Source organism: Phyllostomus discolor, chromosome 14, assembly GCF_004126475.2.
Source record: "Phyllostomus discolor isolate MPI-MPIP mPhyDis1 chromosome 14, mPhyDis1.pri.v3, whole genome shotgun sequence".
In the NCBI taxonomy this organism is placed as follows: Eukaryota; Metazoa; Chordata; class Mammalia; order Chiroptera; family Phyllostomidae; genus Phyllostomus; species Phyllostomus discolor.
The window spans coordinates 22,491,365-22,513,444 of NC_040916.2; the positions used below are offsets into that span (position 1 = coordinate 22,491,365).

Below are 22,080 nucleotides of genomic sequence, written 5' to 3' on the forward strand. Positions count from 1 at the left end.
AGGCTCACCCTAAAATCTGTATTAGCCAAATCCAGATGTGAGGAAAAAATTCTGGAGAAGGACAGAGCTGGAGGACTCACACTACCTGAGTGCAAGAGTTCCTATAGTAATCACAACAATGAGGTACCAGCATAAAGATAGACAGACAAACAGAAAGAAATGTCCAGGAACAGACCCATAACACATACATACAAACACACACACACACACACACACACACACACAAATGGAGATAAGATAATCTTTAACAAATGATGTTGGAACAAAAGTATATTCATGTTTCTCATTCTACCCCCGCACAAAGAACTATGATCCAAACCTTGCAACACATAAAAATTAAAATGAATCATATACCCAAAGTAAACCTAAAACTATTAAAACTTCTAGAAGAAAACAAAAAAACAAATCTTTGTAATTTGAGGTTAGGCAAAGGTTTTGCAAAGCAAAGAGAAAATGTGAAAAAGGTGCTTCAACAAATTAAAAACTGCTCCTCAGCCCTGGCTGGTGTGGCTCAGTGGACTGAGTGCTGGCTTGCGATTCAAAGGGTCGCTGGTTCGATTCCTAGTTAGGACACATGCCTGGGTTGTGGGCCGGATCCCCATCTGTGGGTGAACAAGAGGCAACCAACTGATGTTCTCTCCCTCTCTTTCTTCCTCCCTCCCCTTCTCTCTAAAAATAAATAAAATCCTTTTTAAAAAACCGCTCTTCAAAAGCTACTTTTAAGAGAATGAGAAACAGGTAACGACTGGAAGAAAACATTTGTGAGCACGTTCCTGTTGAAGGACTTGGATTCAGAATATGGGAGCAACTCTCAGACCTCAACGAGGAAAAGGAAACCGGTAAGGGAGGAACGCGGTGTGGAACCACAATCATAACGTGGCACAAACTGAGCGTGAGATGCAACTAAAACTAAACTCTGCAGCATGAGGCCACCTCACCTCGCCTCACTCGACTCCCCGTCCCCTAGTCCCAGATAAACTGTCAGGAAAGTATACAATGTCTTCACCACGGGAACACACTATGGCAACTTATTAAGCATCACACTTAGTGGAGCCACACTGAAGCTATTCCCTTAAAATCAGTAAGATGGGGTGACCACATCACCAGTCCTATGGCATCAATGTACAGCTCGAGGCAGGAAATTAGAGGGAGAAAGGAAGAAATACAAAGGTATTGGGATTAAAAAGAAACAGACTTATTCTTACTGGAATCAGTAAGTGATCTACATGACCACAAAGGATTTTTGAGTTTAAAAAAGTTGCACAAAAGTCCACTGTACTTTTGCTCTCTCTCTCTCTCTCTCTCTCACACACACACACACACACACAGAGCTTGAAATGTAGTATGAATAATGCTCAAGCAAATTCTCTCTAGAGGAAATACTAATGCTAACAGCTGGATAAGCTCTCTAGACATGGCGTTAGTAAGTTTAATCATAAGCTATCACGGGTACAAGAACGCCAACAGTACTTACCCTTCTTACCAGTGAAAGCGTACAAAAGTCAAAGGAAATTTACGTAAAAAGAACATAAAATGTGGAAATGACCAACCTGCTCCTCTGCTATTCTTGAAGTATTCTGAAGTTTTATTATCGTTTTGTTGAAAGCTTTCTGCATTTCTTCCATTTGTTTTCGGTACCTGTGGAGTAAGAGTTGACTTAAATTAGCTTTAATCCCTAATTTATTAATTCATTACTGGAAGCACACGTCTGATTTCAGTATATGAGACGAATCCATTTTTCTAACCATGACTCCGAGGCCTGTGCAATGCAGGCCCACCGACACAGGTAAGATGAAGAGGTCACTGGCGGTATCTGCTGCCTCAGCATCAAGTCTACGTCTCTCAGGGCTACACAACATGTGTTAGTTTCATATATGCTCAGTTAGTTCACGACAAAGGGCCGAGAATATGGAACGGGAAAGGACAGTCTTGTCTGCAAATGCAGCTGGGAAAATCAGACAGCCGCATGCAAAAGACCAAAACTGGACCACTATCTTACACCACACAGAGAAATTAACTCAACGTGAATTAAAAACCCAAAAGTAAGACCTGAAACCATAGAACACCCAGAAGAAAACACAGGCAGTAATCTCCTTCACGCTGGTCTTCACGATGGTTTTTGATATGACAAAATACTCAGGCAACAAAAGCAAAAGTGAACAAGGGAAATGATATCAAACTAAAAAGCGTCTTCACAGCAAAGGAAACCATCCACAAAATGAAAAGGCAACCTATGGAATGGGAAGAACTGTTTGCAAATCCTATTATCTGATAAGGAGTCAATATCCAAAATATATAAAGAGCACACACAATAGCAAAAAAACCCCAAACAATCTGTTCTTAAAAACGGGGAGAGGACCTGAATAGACATTCTGACAAGGAAGACGCAGAGATGGCCGACAGGTACATGACAAGGTGCTCGGCATCACTAGCCATCAGAGAAATGCAGATCAAAACCACAATGAGGTGCTCACCTCACGCCGTTTAGACTGGCCACTGCCAAAAAGAACCAGCACACGTTGGTGAGGGTGGGAGGGAAAAGGAGCGCCCTGTAGGTGGGAATGTAAACTGGCGCAGTTACCATGAACACCAGTGTGGGTTCTTCAACAAAGTAGAAATAAAACTACAACAGGACCCAGCAATTCCACCTCTGGGTATTTTTCCAAAGAAAACGAGAAGACTAACCCAAAAAGACATATGCACCCCCCCACCCCCAACAGCTTCAGTAACAACAGCCAAGACACAGAAGCAACCTTTGTGTCCACTGATGGATAAATGGATAAAGAAAACGTGATACACACAGACACACACGGGAATAATATTCAGCCATAAAAAGGAGAAAATCTGGCTGAGACAACACATGGACCTTGAGGGCATTATGCTGAGTGAAGTCAGTCAGAGAGAAGGACGAATACTGGACAGTCTCACGTACACACGGAATAAAAATAAACAGACCCCTGGTGCCGGAGGCAGGGGTCCAGGGGCGGGCACATGGGTCACGTGGGACAAAGGGCCGCGTTCCCAGGCACCACACAGGCAGGTCCTGGGGTGTGGAGTGCAGCACGGCGACAGAGTTAATGATGCTGTGCTGAACATTTGACAGCTGTCAGGAGCACAGATCTGACAAGTTCTCACCACAAGGAAAAAACAACTTATAACTGTGTGGTGATGGATGTTAATTAGACTTAATGCGGGGATCATTTTGCAATACACACAAATACTGTATCACTACGTTGTACACCCAAAACTAATACAGTATGTCAATTGTCTCAATTTAAAACAAGATTAGTGACTACAATAGTTTCCTCTGGGGGGCAGGTGGGGGCAGGGCAGGAGCAGGTACACGGCACTAAGTGGGCGTGCACGCACACGCAATGGGCCGATGAACTGTATGCATGGACCAGGAATAACCCCCCGTTAGGATACCATGACCACCCTGGAGACATCTCGTTCGGAGCATTCTGATCTAAGAAGAGCCGGGACAAGCAGTGTGTCAGAAACTCTGGACGCAGAGTGACCCGGCAGTTCCAAAAAGCTGGAGGGAGGAGAGGCCCTAATAACACTGGACACCTCGAGGACAGAAGAGCGGAAAGGTTCACCGACACGGGGAACTGGGCCGCGGCACCAGCGCGCCGCACGGCATCTGGCAGCACGCACACGAACAGGCCCACTGCACGTCAGGACTGCGGCAGCTGCCGACAGTCGGCACGTGCTGCCCAGTCACCCGGTTCAGCCCACTCCGGGCTCCACGGACCTAAACTTTTCAGCGATATCTTGTCCAGTCCCACTAACAGCTTCCGGTCTATAATTTTACCCACGAGTGCTCTGGGAATCACACCGTCAATGTGGCTGAAGTTAAGCAACAGGAGAAAGAAGAAACTGATTACAGATAGTTCAAACTTAACCTAACAGGAAAGGTATTACTTCACTCGGTACTTCCAAGAAAGAAGAGAAATCCTTTACGTCACTGATCAAGATCAAACTCAGTCTCTCCAGCTACGACAGCGCTCACTGCTGTCACAGCACGATACAGGACGTCTGCTCCTCCTCCAGCCACAGAGCACGCATGCTCCGCTGCCTAACCCACCTCCGCTGCCTAACCCACCTCCGCTGCCTAACCCACCTCCGCTGCCTAACCCATCGTGCAAAACGGACTGTGCTGGCCCACAATAAAGCTTACCTTTGGCTAAGCTCCTCCAAATAGCGGCCGCTGAGAGACATGTTAACTTCCAAGGCTTTAATGCGATTATTAAGTCTCATAAACACTGACTCCTTTTGGTTTGATCCGTGTACAAGATTTCCATTAGCGTATCCTAGATCTGTAGAATTTTGCAATTCAGCATAAAAATCCGTAGCTGTCCTCTGCAACCCTCTTAAAAGGGCCTCTTCTGGAGACTGTTCTTCCTCTTTTACTTCAGGGAGTGAAGCGGGGTCCACGGCAGGGGTCAGCGCGGGCTTTGGTGCGTCAGCCCTGGCCGTTCTGGCCTCCCCGTCTTCTCTGTTTGGCACAGCAGCTGTGTTTACAGGTGGCACTACTGTTTCAGAGAGCTTTGCGGTCACTGCCACAGAGTCCGTGCTTTCCTTTACAGCACTCTCCGTCACCTCAGTAAGTTTCGTTTCAGAGATCACAGCTGTCTTCTCCACAGAACCAAAACTCTCAGGCCTCTTCTCTGTTTCGTTACCAACCTCAGCAGAACTCTCCTGCGCAGGCACCTGTGACGGCGTATGTCCTGCCTCATGTTTAACGGGCTCAGACACTTCTGTTTTAGATAATGAGCTGAGCTCAGGAGTAACGTCTAAGGGAAGAGACTGAGAAAGAGTCTGAGGATGGCTTGGTTCAAGTTCGATTACATCTGCAGTGTGATTAATCGAATCCCCTTGGTGCGTGCTACTTAAGTCACCTAGAACAACGGTTCCAGCCTCCTTTTCCTTCCTCTCACTGTCCAGTTCCCCAGCCGGAGGCTGCAACACTGCAACAGCTACTGATTCTGCAGGAGGCGGCAGTGGCGGGCGAGCTGGCGCAAGGGAGTCTGTTCCTTTCTCCACGGCAGTCCTGCTGCGCTGCCGATAAAGAGCAGCTCTAACTGAACACCATTTATATACGTATTCGGAGAAACTGGAAACGCAACAGACTGTGGTCAGTTCACTGCAAAGTATCTGTGTCTCTGACTCAAACCAGGGTGAGGATTCGTCCTCCTGTTCTCCGCTCCCCAGAAGGGTCACTGTGGATGGACTTGCCTCCTCCTCGTCCTCCTGAACTAGCTGGACAATGGGGCTCTCCTTCGGAGTGTCCGGGGGTGATGGCTCTGCGGCGTGCCCCTGCTCTTCGGTGGTTACAAACCTAGAAACACATATCGTCATCACCGATCACTTTCATTACAAGTCTTAAGTTAAAATTATGTTTAAAGAAAATGTGTCATACGCAGGACAAAAGAAAGGCTAGAAATACAGATAAAACTCAAATATTTTTTGGATGACTTTCTTTTCGTGAAACAGTTTCCATTATAAAACCAAGTGTTATTCAGAAATGATAATAGAAAGACCACTCGTCAACTGACCAGACAGAGGACGGGAATCACCACACGACCAAATCAACCTTGCCTTTCTTTAACCTGTTTAAGAGCTGTCTGAATCCAAACACTACGCCCACTGACTGCATGTATTGTGTACCTCTCCTCCCATAAATATTCGCCAAATCTTCACAAGTCTCAATACCCATTATTTTAAAAACTGAGCTACTCAAGGGGCTGTGAAGTCTCGGGGCAGGAACTAGAACCCAGGATTATAAGTTACGACTGCCCTTTGTGCCTGAGTACCCTACTTCCAAAAGGCAGCTAGGGTTCTCAAAGGTAAGTTTTCTGGGGACGGTCTGTGTGACGCTGCACACATGCATGCACACGTTATCTGCCTCAGGGAAAAGAAATACATCCTCTGCTCCCCAAGATAATCGTCATAACATCTGCGCTAAGGTTCTATTCTTTACAACCAAAATCTTAGCCACTTTCATGAAAATCCTGGCTAATAATAAACCGACAGTGCCACTAACTCAATCCCATCTTTGAGCACTGGAGTCCGTGTAGAGGACGGGGCGGATGGGGGATGAAGCCCGTGAAAACAGTGCTGTAAACGACAATGTCTATGGTTCCTTCCAAGATAAAGAAAATAAATACACTTCTGGGCGAGGCCCTCATAGCACAAAAGGTATGAAACCTTCATACACAAATTCTGCTACTCTAAAAACTTACTAAGAATGCCAGGAAATATCTTCCAATAAAGACTTATATCACAATAGCAAAGGCAGGAATAGAACAATATCTAAAAAGCTATACTTTCAGCCGTGGCTGGGTAGCTCAATTGGTTAGAGCATCATCCTGATACTCCAAGGTCACAGGATCGATTCCTGTAAGGGCACACATGAGAACCAACCAGTGAATGCATTAATCAGTGGAACAACAAATCAATTTTTTTTCTCTCTCTCCCCTTTCTTCTCTAAATCAATCTCTCTCCCTTCCTCTCTCTCTAAAATCAATTATAATTTAATTTGGTAAAAATTAACTTACATACCATCTATGAATACCTTAATCAGAACTTTACTTTTAAACACCTCGAACCTGGAAAAGTCATCTTTTCATAACAACTTTAACAGTGACACCCTAACATGAGTTCTTCTATTTATTTTCTCCAGATGATTGCCATCTAATCATCAATAAAATTTAAGACAAACATACATGGACATTAAGTAAAAAAATAATAATTATGCAACAATATGCATTAAAAACCAAACTCTAATATATGTCACAGTAGCCTGATCTTCCAACAAATACTCATATGGGGGTGAGTTTGAGTGTGTGTGTGCGCACATATGCAAAATGAAATTAGGTTCATTTAGTTTTTAAAAATAAGACATAGTATGTGTTGTTAACTGAAGAAACCTAATTACAAAATCAGAACTAGCAATCACAGCAACACATAATTAGAAACACCAAGAATGTGTCTATACCAAATAGATTTCTTAGAACTTCTGGGAATTAATGACACATAATGCTATACTTTCTCTCTAACCACCCAATAAGTATCTTTAGTCACTTTAAGAATTAACACAGGACAATCCAAAATCGGTCACTGTGCCCTTCAGAGCACAAAAACCTCATTTTTGCATTGGTATGGTACTTGGGAATTACAGCTTAAAGCACACCCACTGCATGGGTCATTACACATGTACCTTGAACAGTTTCATGTTCAAGTATCTTCTCCTCTTAAATAGAGTTCTTCTACAGAAAAGGGCCTTTCAAAGTTTTTACAGGGAGTCTATCTGATGAAATATACATAAATTAAATTTATAATAACTATGCCCAATTATCCAAGTCATTATGAGCTCATCTACTGCAGATACGCAGAGGTGTCAAACACCTTAGTCGTCTCTGGGAGAAAAGAGCAGAAGAGAGAGGGAGTGCTTTATATGTTACCTGCACACACACATCCCTGCCCAGGTGCCCTGCAGCCTGGGAAGCCCCACACCGTGAGATCTGAGAAACTGAGCGCTGTGAGGGTCTGCTGGGTGACAAGCGCACATGCAAGAATCACTGCTCTGGGTGTTTCAGTATCCTTTACAGCGTTCTAAGCATAGCACTGACATTTAATCAATGCTTTTAAGTCTGGACTTGATAAAAACAGGACTTTAAACTGAATTCATGCTGAGACCTATACTGTGCAGTTACATCAACGATTGGCCGTAAGGAAAAAGACTCGGTATTGTGCATAATAAAAGTAACACATCACACAAAACAACAGACATGTGGTCTGGAGTGAGGTGCACTCCTGGTGCCCGGGAGCGGCTCGAAGACACCGGTGGCTGTGGAGTGTCTGCCCTGCGACTTGGGGCTCTCAGCGGACAGTCCTCTCACACACAGTCACAAGCGCTTCCCACGGCTGGCACACTCGGACTCCACGTGAACAGAGCTCTAGGCGCGCCGCGTAACTTACTCAGGCGAAGCAGCAGGAGCCGAAACAGGAGCGGACTGAGGCATTTGGGGCGCGGCTGTGGCAGTGGCATTCTCAGATATACTTTTATTTCCTATTGTAAGAAAGATGCCCATGTTGAGTTTAATTTTTAACAGCTATACCATGAAATATTTCACTGTAACAAATAAAGTTTAGTTTCTCAGGGGAGAAGAGGAAAGTCAGACAGGTTTGCACTGCAGACTATTTTCATCAAAGTGCTTCCAGAAAGGAATGATTGTACAAGATCAAAGCTACAAGGAATGCGCATTCCTTCTCGGCTTCTCAGACAATTAAAGCAAATCGGATGACAATGGCTTCTGGGTCATCGGACGCGATTCGAGCGCCTTCTAACACCTGAGCTTCTAAAGAGAACGAGAAGAAATGAATGGGCCATGGTAGTTTGTACTTGGAACTAAGTTTTTTTAAAAGGCAAGATTATTTTTCCTTGTTAATTAATAACTCTTATCTGGCATTCTGTAAGGGAAAAAACTGCCTTCTAAACTGAGCAGCTACCTGCTAAATAAAGCACTCGTGCAGTGCCACTAGAGCACTAAAACCTCAGGAAAGAGGTAAGGGGTAAAATTATTTTACTTCTACAGCAGGAAGAGTCAAAACACAAATTCACTGAATTTTAGGCAGACAAGACCCCGCCATAACAGAGAAGTTGTGCCACTGAACAAACAGTGAACAACGGAGACGGGTGGGTCCCTTCGAATCATTTCATATTTCTAAATGCAGAGTCTAATTGATTGGCTTATTATTCTCTTTCCTAGCCAGGAAGTCCCCTCAAGTAGCAGGTATGTAAAAGACCCATAAAATGATGAGGTACCTTCCGTCAGGTCTTCAGTTTTTGCTCCCAGAATATTAGCGGCAATGTTCACCATGTTTAGAATGGCATCTAAAACAAAAGTCAATCAGAAAAAATACCGATCCACCTAAATGTTCTCACATAACCTAGTATCAGGTCATCAAAGAACTATTTAACAGTCTTTTTGCATTTTTTGGACTAATTACTTTTTTATTCACCTTACTATGTAAGTCCAATATAGGACACAAATTTCAGTCAAAAAGTATAAAGTATAAATTTCAACTTTTATGTTCAGAAGGAATTTAAAACTTTTTTTTTTTTTTAGAAAAAAGGCTTCCTCAAACCTTTTACCAAAACATTGTCTTCAGCCTTACAAAATTCAAGTATAATTCAACATAGGGAAGAAATGTGACAACCAAAATTCGTATTTTACAGAAAAGCTTGTTTTTCTCTAAGAACGTTCTACAGTTTAAAACAAAAACAAAAACGTCTGAAGAAAAACGTTTTTTCTAAACAGATGATTATCATAGAAAAAAAATAAACGAAATGGGAAGATTATTATCCAAAAGCCAGCAGAAAGATTTTGTTACTTTCAACTATAAACATGTACGTAGGATATGTACTGGTAATACCCCAAACTGGTACTGCATGGAATCAGTTTTCTTTGGTAACTCTGAACACTGGTTTATGGATAACGAATCACACAACTCCTCTTGTGAACTGAGGCACAGGCAGATGACTAGGAAGCCAAACTCCGAGTGCTGCAGGCAGAGCAGCCTGCACACGCACTAACGCTGCCCCTCTCCAGAGAGGACACTGGGTGACGGGCAGAGTGTCACGAACCTCCACAATATCTAAGCAGCCGAAGGTACACAGGAGCACAACACAGAACTCCACAAAAAGCTGGTGCTGGGAGCAGCAGGCTTCCTTCCAAGCAGTAAGCCACAACTCCAAGGGAAACGAACTGCCACTGTCCCCCCAGTCTAACCTCTGGAGCCCCACTAGCAGTCGCTCCGGCGGGATCGCGTCTCTCTCCTGCTAAAGCACCAAGCTCCAGCACGGGCCACAGAGTAAGCCTCAGCAGCAACTTCCGTCTCAGCCTCCTTCCCTGAAAGGGGCCCCCAGGGTGCCCACCCCCCTGTCCACAGAAACCACCAGTGTGAGTGGCAGAAGGATCTGTGGAGGGAAGGACAGCCCCTCAGGAAGGCTGGGAACTGTCACCTGGAGTGATCCTGCACATGGGTGCTTTGTGGCGGGAGAAGGCAGTAGGGGACTTCAGGCTGCTTTAAAGTCCTAGCCAGCAGACCGCGCCTAACTCGGACCTTTATGCACACACAAGCCTACCGTCCGAAAGGCAGCGAAGCGGTGGCGCTTCGTTTCTGATTATTACAACAGACCAAGGCTGCACGCGCGCATTTCCAGTGTCTAGGATCACAGGTCGACCTTGCCTGCTGACCTGGCAAACTGCTAAACAGGGAAGTGGCCTTAGGTCTTGGGGTAAGGCCCAGCATGAGATAAAAAAAAAGGAATGGAAACCCAGCATTTCCTCATCACCACAATGAAGGAGCACTGGAAACTGCTATTGCCTCATAAAGCTCCCTGTAGTGTCCACCAGCGATGCAACGGCAGTACCTGATCTTCTACCCGGCATGGTGGCGAGAGCGCAGTCAACGCGGATGCTCCACAGAACCCAAATTTTGGAATCAAATCTATACACTAAGTCCCTTGTGCTTCAAAAAGTGATCGTACCTCAGATTTCAAATTTTTTGCCATTTCTTATTAAAGAATCCCAGGGAAAAACATGTATTAATGTGTGCAAAGAAGTAGCTTTAGAGTATTATATTTTAACCTAAACTTTAACAGTAGCACATACAACAAAGATTTACACTATCCATCATTTTTAAATATTATTTATCATCAAGGGCCACTTAAGTAAGAGAAGTGAAATTTAGCAAATTTCTATTTACTTTCTCAGCCCGTCTAACCTACAGGAAACAGTTTGCTGTGGTCACAGGACACTGCCAAATGCAGTCTTTTTTTTTTTTTGTCTTTTGAGAAAAAGCAGCTTTGTGAATATTCTACTCTGATCATTCTCAATCTGCATCCAAACATGCAACAGTTTATCACGATGACAATCTGGCCATTAAAAAACTCGGCTTCCGGCACACCAACGGCCTGCTGACACGGAACACAAGTGACCTACGCTGTAACAGAACAGGACAAACCAGCCAGCCAACGACTCGACTTCCTCCTGCGTGCATCCGGCCACCTCTGCAGTGTGCCTGCCTCTACTCGCTTTTCCTTCCAGGACCTTACAATATGCACATTCATAAAAAGGTTATTTTAATTACAACAAAAACTATATTTTGTCTTAATATGCATCCAGAAACCTGGTCTTCAGCAGACCTGGCAACTCTAACACAATACACACCACACTTAGGAGTAAACAGAGAGTGGTCTGGAGAATCCATGGGACAAAGCTCATGAAAGCAGTGATATGAAAAACCCCTATGGATGTCAAATCCTCAAATGTTCTGGTTCGAGAATGTAATCAAAAGAATCAGGCGGAAGAGGTGCTAGAACCGTCACACACTCAGGGCCGAGGACGCTGCTCGAAGCAGCGGCTCCCTTTGGGCACTAAGGGGATTTCACAGCACCGAGGATTTCTGCACGTGTGGGTGCGTGCGCTTTGACAGCCAAGTCCCGTCAGAAGCAACATACTCTGTTAGCTACTGCTTAAAAGCAAAGGAAAAAGAAGTTCCTGTTAAGATTAAAGCCATAGAATTGTTTGCAAGATACTATGTAAATATTAAAAATAAGCTCAAAATTGGCCAACTCTGAACCAATTCAGAATGTGGGGATGACTACAGTCAAGCTCGGACGGACACCCTAATGCTGGAGACGAGCTCTGCGCCGGCCTGCACGCCGTTACCCACCCTGCAGAGAGAGTCGCACGGCCTCGGGGGCAGCAGCGAGCCAGGCTCAAACCTGCCCCAGACTCTTCAGAGGAAAGCCCGTTTTCCACACTAGGGCTCGGCCGACACCCTCCCCCCACCTAGTCTCACTGCACAAATTCTGCCAACACCTGGGCCTGGAAGGCAAATGGAGTGTCCCCAAGAGCCATAAAAAGAAAAATGAATGATGTGTTTCCAAGAAACATACCTTCAAAGAGAAAGATCTAAGAAGAAGGTTCTAAAGAAGGTTCTCTACCTAATTAATGAACACAATGCAACAGTCAGAGCGGTGAGCACACCTAGGGAAACACCTCCACTGAAATATGGCTCAGTGGTAGCCAGGCATTAGTCCTGTTATGAGAAGGCAGAAAAAGAAACCAAGAATGTCAACAGGCTCCCCTTGACCTAAAACCACCTAAGGCATGACTTCCCCAAGAGGCCCCTCCTTTCCAGTAAGGTAACCATCAGAAGTCAGAGACCTTTCAGTCTGGGACCGTTTTCTGGCCCCATGAGATAACGAGACTTCCTCACGGCTAATTCAGCATCACTGAACTATGATGAGTATTACATAACACGGAATTTTAAACACAAATTTACAGGCAATAATAATAATAATAATAATAGCACCATCTTTTTCCCTCCTGGAAAACTACAGCAGTGAATGAGGCACCTAGTTTTAATGTCATCATTGACTAGATAGCAAAGCATCCTACTTTTAAAAGTACTCACAAATATTTTTTAAAAATTAGTTGACCAGAATTAGAGTAAAACAAAATACACTGAGCTGATACGTAACAAAGTATTACATAAAAGGATTCTCCCCATGCAGACATTTTTAATACTCTTCTTCCTGTTCCCTAAAAAGTCCACCCAAGTCTAGAGTCTTCTATGGAAAGGAAGAAGAAAATAAAAGGTGAAAAGAAAAGAGAAAGAGAAATGACTCTTAACCCCGCGCACTGTAGCTTAGGCGCACATGCTCAGCAGATGCCCTATGGGTGAGCACCCGAAACAGCCACACAGCCAACGGACAGGGAGACCGGGATTCGAGCGGTTCAACTCACTAGAAGCAACGAAGGAAATGCGCGAGCAGCTAGCCTTCTATTTTACCAAATCTACCTAACACTAAACTCAATTATTAATCTCCAAATAAAAAGGAAACTTCTTCCAGTACGTTTTACATCCTTCAGGAATAACCAAAAATAATGAACACTGAAAGACACCCGCCTACATTCCAACGGTAGAAACGGAGTGCCAGCTGGTGCCACTCTTCCCCAGGAGTCAGTCCCCTTAGCTAGCCTGCCGCGAGGCTCAGACGCTAGGCTGGAATGACTGGAAATGAAACCACTGGTGTCTCAGCCAGTGTTTCTTCAGTTTACAGAGAGTGTACTAATATCACTAGTAGTTAGTGCCTGGGAACCATCACTATGATGGGTAAGAACAGCCTCCGCATTCCGTAACCAAGTAGGAAACTAGTCATACCCACAGACGGAAGAGGCCTCGACGGCGAGGGTTTCACTGAGGGGTGTGACCTCTGCAACCGCTGCTCCAGCTCCTCCCACCCAGAGCTCCCAGTCCTAGGGCCTAGGGCCTCGCTCCTCCTTCTGTCCCCCGTGCACCCAGGCCCCTTCCTCACTCTAAGGAACCTGCACAATGCTACGAGCACTTAGAGCAGAACTGACGTGCTTGCAGCTCTTCCCCTCTCCTCTTTCTTCTCATCCATACCGTCTACAGTATTTTACTTCCGCAGAAATACTTCTCGAAAGCCAGTATCTATGTCAACTCAAAGCTGGGCACCAGAAGGGGCAGCCTCCTAAAGCACACCGCCACAAAATACCCACGCGTGTCAGAGGAGAGAGGTGAGAAGCACTTGAACAGTGACCAGGAAACCCCCAAAGTACTTACTTGTAGCAGAACCAAGGAGATTTTTTGAGGCTTTATCCTCCCCAGTATTATAATCCAGTGGATAATCTGTTTAAAGAGACAATGAAGGCACTTACACTGAGAACTCACTCCAATAATATGTTTAAAAGCTCAGATTATGTCCAAGTCAGCTGACATTTAAGGCAAATTTTATAATAAATATTCATTATATATCTAAAGTATGTTGGGGAAAAAATGAGATTGGGAAGTCATTTATCCAACAGATGTAAACCAAGGAAAGTAATGCTGCTGCTTAACAAAATTTTACTCACATATACAAAACTTTTTTTTATTCAAGTTTTCAACGCACTTTACAAACCCCTTGTAAATGTCTTCATTTCATTTACGGGAAAACTGAGACCGTGCAGATGATGATTTAAGAGATTAAAACCAGGACTTGACAAAGTGGAACGAAGGGTCTCGCAACACCTCCTGCCCCTTCGGCTCACAGGCGTCTGCCAGGGGCTCGGGCTTCAGCGCATTGCTCGGGGCTTCCAAGCACATCAGAGAATTAACGTCCGATGCTACCACTCCAGTTACCTCACGGGTTTAACAGGTCTGGGGCCTGCCGCAGGGGTATAATCATGATTGACAGGGCAGATGTTATCCAAGCAAGTTCCAATTACAAATACTGATTGATAAGCTTGGAAAACAACTCAATTTACAAAGTTGAAAATCAGTTTAGAAAATAGGTTTAGGAAAAAACTAGTTATTAAGGTTAAAAAAAAAAGCTAAAGTATGAAGACAACCATTATATTAATTTTTTAAACTGACCTATACTTACCCATTACTATGCAATTTAAAAAAGAAAAAAATAGATTCGTAATAGCCACCTGTTTTAAAATCACTCACCATAGTCCTCATCAAATAGTTCTTGCCGCTCCGACTGATACTGGGAATCGGCGATCTCCTCGTATTCCTCCACCATGCTGGTGCCGAACACCCTGCGAACGACAGTCTCCTTACAGACGCCCAAAGCAAAACGCAGTCGTGCGGAGTCACCTCCACACGACAGGTGACACGACACGGGACCGCCGGCCGTCTTCTGCGGGCCGTTGGCTTCAGGACTCCAGAGTAAGGACTGCTCCTCACACTGCAGTCAGGCCCTGTTTCCCCCGGAATGTAAAACTGACCTCTTTCAGGCATTTAAAAATGTAATGACTGGGTTTTGGTATGCGTCCGAAATGTCTCCCATGTTATCTTGATAGCAAAATAGCAAGCAAACTAAACCTCACACGTAAAATGATGGTTATGTTTATTTCCCTGGACATTTTCCTAACATGTATTCAGGAGCAAAAAAAAAGGTTTAACAGCTTATATTTGTATGGTATTAACTTCACATAACAGGAAATTACTTCTTTTTTTTGTTGTACCGCTTTTTTGGTATAAACCACCCAGTGAATGTTTTCATTACCTTATAAGGCTCAATGGACAGAAGTGCTCTGATCCGAAGTGGGATAACAGCTCCACCTGAAGAATAAAAGCACAGGAAGTGGGAAACCAGCACCATGCTGTCAGAGTATCCAACAATACACTCAGATTTTCATTCATAACATTTCTAAAATAAAGACCTCATTTCCCCCAAAATCAGTACTTGTAAAGTATTGTTTTATTTTATTTTTCCATGCAGTAATATGCCATGCCCTGTCATCCGATATTTCAAAAGAGAAGGTTGCTAACCTTTATGTACTTGATGAACATCTGAAGCAAGAGAAAGGAAAAGAAAAAGAAATCAGTTCCAAAGTCTGGATAACATGCCACAAGCAACATTTAATATGTGTAAGTTATACTGCACAATTAAGGAAAGCAGTGTACTTTGATGGATAAAATTGTAGTACCCTTAATTCTCTGAAGAAACCAAAGCAATAACTTAAATTTTCTACCATCCAGAAAGTACAATCTAACTGTAATGAAATAGATTAATTTTAAGGCTATTAAGTTAACCCAAAATTCATTGCTGCTGTTTTATTTATCTGTTAGTTAAAGCTTTCTAAAAGTAATACAGTCTTCAGAAACAACCTGTGCCTTATATTACTTAAATATTATTGATATGTATCATATATAGCTACATAGGTATTTATATATTAATAATACATATGTGGATATATATATGTATAGACATCCATACTGAAAAAAGATAAAAACTAGCATAATATGAAATGATATTTATTCTTGTACAATATTGTATACAGGTTGTTTTAGGGAAAGCATTCATATTTGGTATGCTGTGTTATTTCAAGTACAACAGAGCACTAGAAGACATATTATCAACCCACTTTTAAAACACAAGCTACTAACGAGTAGTTTGTAGATTTGGGTTTAGTTCTTTTGGAATAAGAAAAACCCAGGTAAACTTAAGAGAACATTAATGTTTTTTGCTTTTAGACTTAATTCTACTGAGAAGAACTTTTTAGAAAACTAATCATCAAATGCTCTATGGTCTCCCACGACCAAAGGGATGAGGTAGAGAGTTTTCCAGTGATAAAATGTTGTTTCATTTCTAACAAAGCAGATGGTGTAAAGGAGGGTTCTCAGAATTATTTCATAAAATGTGAGTTACATCAATTATAAAATTAAATACAATGGTACCACCTGCCAAATAATTTTTAACATGTTTTTAACACAGTGCTCTATAAAAAGGCCACTAAACAATTATTTCAGTATTCCCTTTAAAAGGAACTGAAAATGTACCTTCATTTTTCTGAACACTGCTGAGTCACTGAGAATACCAACTATTTTAAAAATAGAATTTAGTGTGTTTACACGGAGACTAGGAATACTACGAGTTTATCCACTTGTAGAAGCCAATTTAATTCATGCTTAACAAGACACGGACAGTAAAACCCCAGAAGACAATTAGGTGGCTACAAGTTTTCACATTTAAGGAAGAAGAAAAAGAAATTAAAGCTGCTGTCATTCCAGAAGTTCGTATTATGAACACAGTGGCACCTTAAGGTGTGGCTATCGTTTTAAAGGAAAAAAGAGCAGGAGACGAGCAGGAAATTCCCATGTTTTGTCTAAATCCAATTCAAGAGTGATAATTCTACTTATTGGTGGAGAGAAAGCAGGAGGTATACTGAACAAAAATGTTTAAAAGTTGACTTCATTTGAAATGGGTGTTTGGACATACAGAATATTTTACTTGAACATAAAAGGCAAAATCTGTCATAGTAACAAAAATGGGATAATAAAGTTGAAATGACCTAAAAATTAGATTCCAATAAGAAATCAGGCTTGCAATAAAGACTTCAGTGACTAACACTGATACGCATTTTGAAATAAAGAGAAATATGATACTGTGAAAATGAGATTTTATATAAATACTCAAAAAATTAAAGTTACAATCTGGAATTTCATCACAGCCACAAATATACTCAGAAAAACTGGCCTAAGTTTCCAGTTACACCAAAGGGAATATAGTAGTTTAAGTCTCATTAAATGTTATAATCAAGCCAAACTTCTTTTACGAAGCGGTACACTTCAGTAGGCTCCCTCGGAACCCCGACCTCTGCACAGGCCCGGCGAGGCCCTCAGGCCCGAGCAGCGGGGGCGTCTGCATTCTAGAACGTGGCCCCGCGCGTGCGGTCTCACCTTCACGTATTTTGCATACATCTGCTCGTCTAAGGGGAAGCTCTGCACGTTCCGCTCATCTCTACCGTGGAAAGTCCCCAGCTTCACCCACTTGTTTGTGGGATACCTAGAAAATGTATCGGTGTTCTTTTAAAACGATCATGAAACACACTGAGCGGTCCCATCACGTCTTCAAAACACGTGTATTTTTTCCTCTCCAGGTGAACATACTGATTTAACTTAGTTTAAAAATGAGTTAACTAGTGAGACTAGTGAGTGGAATACACACATACTCTTTTCTAGCTAAAACTCTTTAACAGGTTCCTTTTATGAAGAAAGAATATTTTGAAAAATTACACCATTATCAAATAGAAGGGGAAGACAAGATAAAAATGGGACCAGGACTGATTCTTAAGAGGGCTTTCAAGTACACTGGAGGTTTTAAAAAACAGAAAGTCGCCGACAGACTCCATGGGAAGGAGGTACTACCCCTCCCGTCCTGACACGTGCACAGTGACACGGACCGTGACCACAAGCACTGGTGGACAGGGAAATAGAAGGAACCCTTTCAAACCGTGTTTGGATTTCAGATCTGATATACCTGTACCCCCTTGAAAAGGAAATCTGATATAAAAACATAAAATTACTTTTTATTTACTATAGCATGTGTCCTTATCACAAACACAAACACAAACAACACATACACTTGTCAGAGCTGATGTGGCCATTTGGCATTACGACAAAAATTAGCGCTTAGAGAAAAGGAAGTGATCTGAACAAATCTAGGAGGAGAAAAATGGCTGAAATTCTCACAAGGTCCTGAGGACGTATTTGAAAAACTGTATGTACAGATGCAATGCTGAGTATTGGGGGTGGGGGGGGGGGGGGTTGGGGGGAGAAACACCGTGGAAAACCTTTCACTATCAACGACAGAAGAATGGTTAAATAAGGAGCCACATCCTACATGGGACATCGTTGGCACTCAGAAAGTATGTAGAAAATGAATAAACTCCTACACTGGGAAGGAAACATTAAATGCTCATTTAAAATAGTGTGTTCAAAAGACAAAAGGATATTCTCAGAACATAAGCAGTAAAAACTGACTTTATTTTGTAGGATTCATAAATAAATACATAGAAACAATGAAAGAATACACTAAAATGCTATTAATAGTTATCTTTGATTGATAGGACTATGGTTCTTTACCAAATTCCCTGCAAAGTATGTTTAGTATTTCTCTTATAATCACACAAACCAACAAAAAAACTTTCAAAATATACTTTAACAAAAATATGCTTCACAATATAAAATGAAGTACTCATTTTTTAAATAACATTTATAAAGAAATGTTTGGCAGTAAACAGAACACAAAAATTACAAGTAAGGACTTTAAAGCCACACAGATGTAGCTTTGAATCTTGGTTCTCCAACTCCCAAGTCACATGACCTGGGCAAGCTACTTAACCTCTCCTTATCTGGTTCCTCACCTTGGGAGGAAATTAGTATTTTATGGCTGTTATTAGTACTATGAACTAGTGAAAGTAAACTACTTAATAAGTACCTATACTAAGTAGTATTATTACTGTTCTTACAAATTGATATACTAATACCAAAAATAAAGGTTTGAAAAGTGACCCATTTAAAAGTTTTTTTCCTAGAGATCCACCATAAGTTCTATAGACACCAGCTTTAGAATTTACCTGTCACTGATAGAAACCAGGAAGTCTTTAGGAGTAGAAGAAAATAACTCATAATTTGCAATATCAAGCTGCTTTACTTGAATTGGTTCACAAAGTTCAATAACAAACCTTCAAACAAAAAAAACAAGGCAGTTTAGATAAACGAATTAGAACAGTTCGCATCCAACATTACATCAACAGTCTGCATAAACTAACGCCCACTAAGTGACTCACTGAGAGAGGGAGGAGGGGCAACTTGCAGCCTCGTTTACCCACAAGGGAACACCTGGTTTTCCCCGGCATATCATTAGTTGGGGTGCGGGGAGAACTACAAATAAAACAAGATCTTGATTTTACAGCATAATGGTTTTTAAAAGATTTTCTTTAGTAACAAAGGTCATTCTTGGAGAAGAAGCGACTTCACTAAGAACAGCTAGCGATAGTATAAACTGACTAGTCCAGAGGGCAGTTTGGCAAACAGACTGTCTCGAAGGTACCACAGCCTTTGACCTAGCAATACACTCTTAGAAATCCATCCTAAGGATACCTGGCTCTGAGTGTTCACCCTGTACACACATTTTAGTACACCAAAGCACAATTTGGGGGGTTGGGGGGACAGGTGGTAGTCAACCTACATGATTAGCATAGGGGATTAACAAAGAATTGATTTCACTGCCCACTTAGACAATAAAATACCAGACAGCTGTTAAAAATGGCAGGAGAAACTATATATTCCACTGTATAGAAATCTAGAAAATATAACTTATAGTGATAGAAACCAGATTTGTAGTTATTGTAGTGGAGGGGTAGGAGGAAAAAATTACAAAGGAGCATGAGAAAACATTTTGGGGAAATGGGTATAGTCCTGATCTTTACTATATGATAATTTCATGTATAAAGTGTCAAAGTTAACAAATTGTACACTTTGACATGTTTCAGTTTATCTTATGTGCAGTTCATTGTATGTCAATGATGCCACATTAGAGCTGTTTTTAAAAATCATGCCAGACACCTATATTTATGGACATGGAAGATGCCACATATTGTTGCTTAAAAACAATTAAAAGTATGGTGCCACAAGTGTACACTAAAACTGTAGTTGGCATGGCATTTGGAGGAAAAATACCCGTGACATCTAGCACTCTAATCAACACTCAGTAGACTATTATATCAAATGAGACACTATGTTGACAATTAAGTGTTAAATAAACCAAAAGCATTAAAATGAACATATAGTGTTCACTCTTGGGAAACGACAGAACCAAGCCCAGGAGACGGTACCAGCCGCCAGGTGTCAGAGAGAGACGCTCACGAGGAAGGCAGGCTGCCGCTGCTGATGCTCACTCTGACACCACGTCCGACGGTTCAATCCTTCCTTGAACTGCAAAGGATTTTATCTCCACTTTACAGACTCATTTAATAAACACTAACTGGTTACTTCACATTCTTACCCTCCGTCTTTGTATTTCCTGAGTACAAAGAACGCCCCAAGCAAGACGCAGCTGAGCATACGACCACCCGTCAGAGACTACTTCCCAGTCTGGGCCACGCTCCTTAGTTCGGGCCATGGCAAGTGAGCAGAAGTGTCAAGGGCGACTTCCAGGTCACGCCTCTACAAGGAAGCCGGTGCCGCCCCACTTGCGTTCTCCCACCTCGCCCTGACAGGCTGGAATGAGGATGTGGTCAGAACCGACCACCGAGCGATGCAGGCAAGGACCGCACCCGAGGGGAGGCAGAGCCCCGGGATGAAGGTGCCGGGGCCGCCAGCTGTTCTGTGTTATCCCCTGCACCACCGATCAGCCTGCGGCTTTACGCCAGAGAACGTTCAATGTCTACCTTATTAAAACCAGTTATTCGGCACCTGCTAAGCAGCAGAATCGAAGGCCCTAATCAGTCATTTAGCAAACAAATAGTGAAGTTCAAGTCAGAACACAAATCAATCTGGCTCCAACGCCTCAACGCTTTTCACACCACCACTACGCCCTGAGAAGAGGACACTAAAGGAACCCAGGCTCAGGCTTTGGCTTTTATTTACAATGCAGAAAACAAATCTGGAAGAATATTAAGAAAATAAAAAGCTAATCTTCCCGCACCCCCTTCTTCTGCACACAATGTTCTTTCTTTCTAAGACATGAGCTATATTAACACCAGATAAAATAGGCTTTCAGACAGATGTATCACCAGGTGCAAAGAGTCCAGTCTCAGGAGATTTAACAATTCTAAAACTCGCATACACTGAATAGCCTCAGAATATGTAAAATATTACTATGCATGTAATTATTCCTCATTAAAGTTGATTTTAAGTGTTCTTTCATTATATTTTCCTGCCTCATCTTTCATGTTTCTTAGCAGAGGATATTACATGCAAAGTAACACTACATGTAAAAGTTGCAAAACCAATTTCAATATACTTCTACTACTTATAGGTAGTCACTTTAAAAAAATCAGTGAAGTAATAAATCTAAACACAAATAGTTTGCTAAAACAGCATGTATCAAAACTTAGATGACACAATTAAGAATGAAATTGGTAACTTTCAACATGTGTATGAGAAAAATTGCTTATTAGAAAACAAATAGACAAAACCTAAAGAAAGTACAAAATAACACAGATTCAAACAGAAATACAAGAAAAAGTAAACAATGACACGATAGAGGGAAACAATAAAGCCAAAATAGACAAATTTCTGCGGAGATTAAAGGAGAGGCATAAGTAAAAGTATCATAAATTTTAAAAATCTGTAAAACAGAAAAGATCTTTAAGTAATAAGGGAACAGCCCTGGCTAGTGTAGCTCAGTGGATTGAGGACAGGCTGTGAACCAAAGGGTTGCTGGTTCAATTCCCGGTCAGGGCACATGCCTGGGTTGCAGGCCAGGACCCCAGTGGGGGCCACATGAGAGGCAACCACACATAGATGTTTCTTTGCCTCTCTTCCCCTCTCTCTGAAAATAAATAAATAAAATCCTTAATAATAATAGTAATAATGGAACATAAACGACTTCACTAGAAAAACTCTGAAAATGGATGAAAGACAAATCCCTAAAAAAATAAAATTTTCCAAAAATTACCTCAGTAAGAAACAGAAAATCTAAATCTAAATAGTCTATTTGGGGACACAATGTTATTTCAGCAACAGCGCATCACAGAA

General features: G+C 42.2%; 1 protein-coding gene across 10 annotated transcripts in view; it reads right to left on the reverse strand.

The window, feature by feature from the left end:
* SUCO (SUN domain containing ossification factor) overlaps positions 1–22,080 on the reverse strand; it is a 60,991-nt gene that overhangs the window by 11,275 nt on the left and 27,636 nt on the right. For 5 of the 10 annotated variants that reach the window (XM_036015537.1, XM_036015534.1, XM_036015535.1 and 2 more), the window contains exons 10-19: positions 18,954–19,061; positions 17,275–17,380; positions 15,364–15,384; positions 15,098–15,153; positions 14,536–14,627; positions 13,666–13,731; positions 8,831–8,899; positions 7,984–8,077; positions 4,181–5,341; positions 1,551–1,638 (exon numbers count right to left, since the gene is read on the reverse strand). In XM_036015537.1, coding sequence (XP_035871430.1) covers positions 1,551–1,638; positions 4,181–5,341; positions 7,984–8,077; positions 8,831–8,899; positions 13,666–13,731; positions 14,536–14,627; positions 15,098–15,153; positions 15,364–15,384; positions 17,275–17,380; positions 18,954–19,061 — 1,861 coding nt within the window. The remainder of the gene's footprint in view (positions 1–1,550; positions 1,639–4,180; positions 5,342–7,983; positions 8,078–8,830; positions 8,900–13,665; positions 13,732–14,535; positions 14,628–15,097; positions 15,154–15,363; positions 15,385–17,274; positions 17,381–18,953; positions 19,062–22,080) is intronic. The other 5 variants (XM_036015538.1, XM_028530758.2, XM_036015536.1 and 2 more) reach the window with 2 other exon arrangements.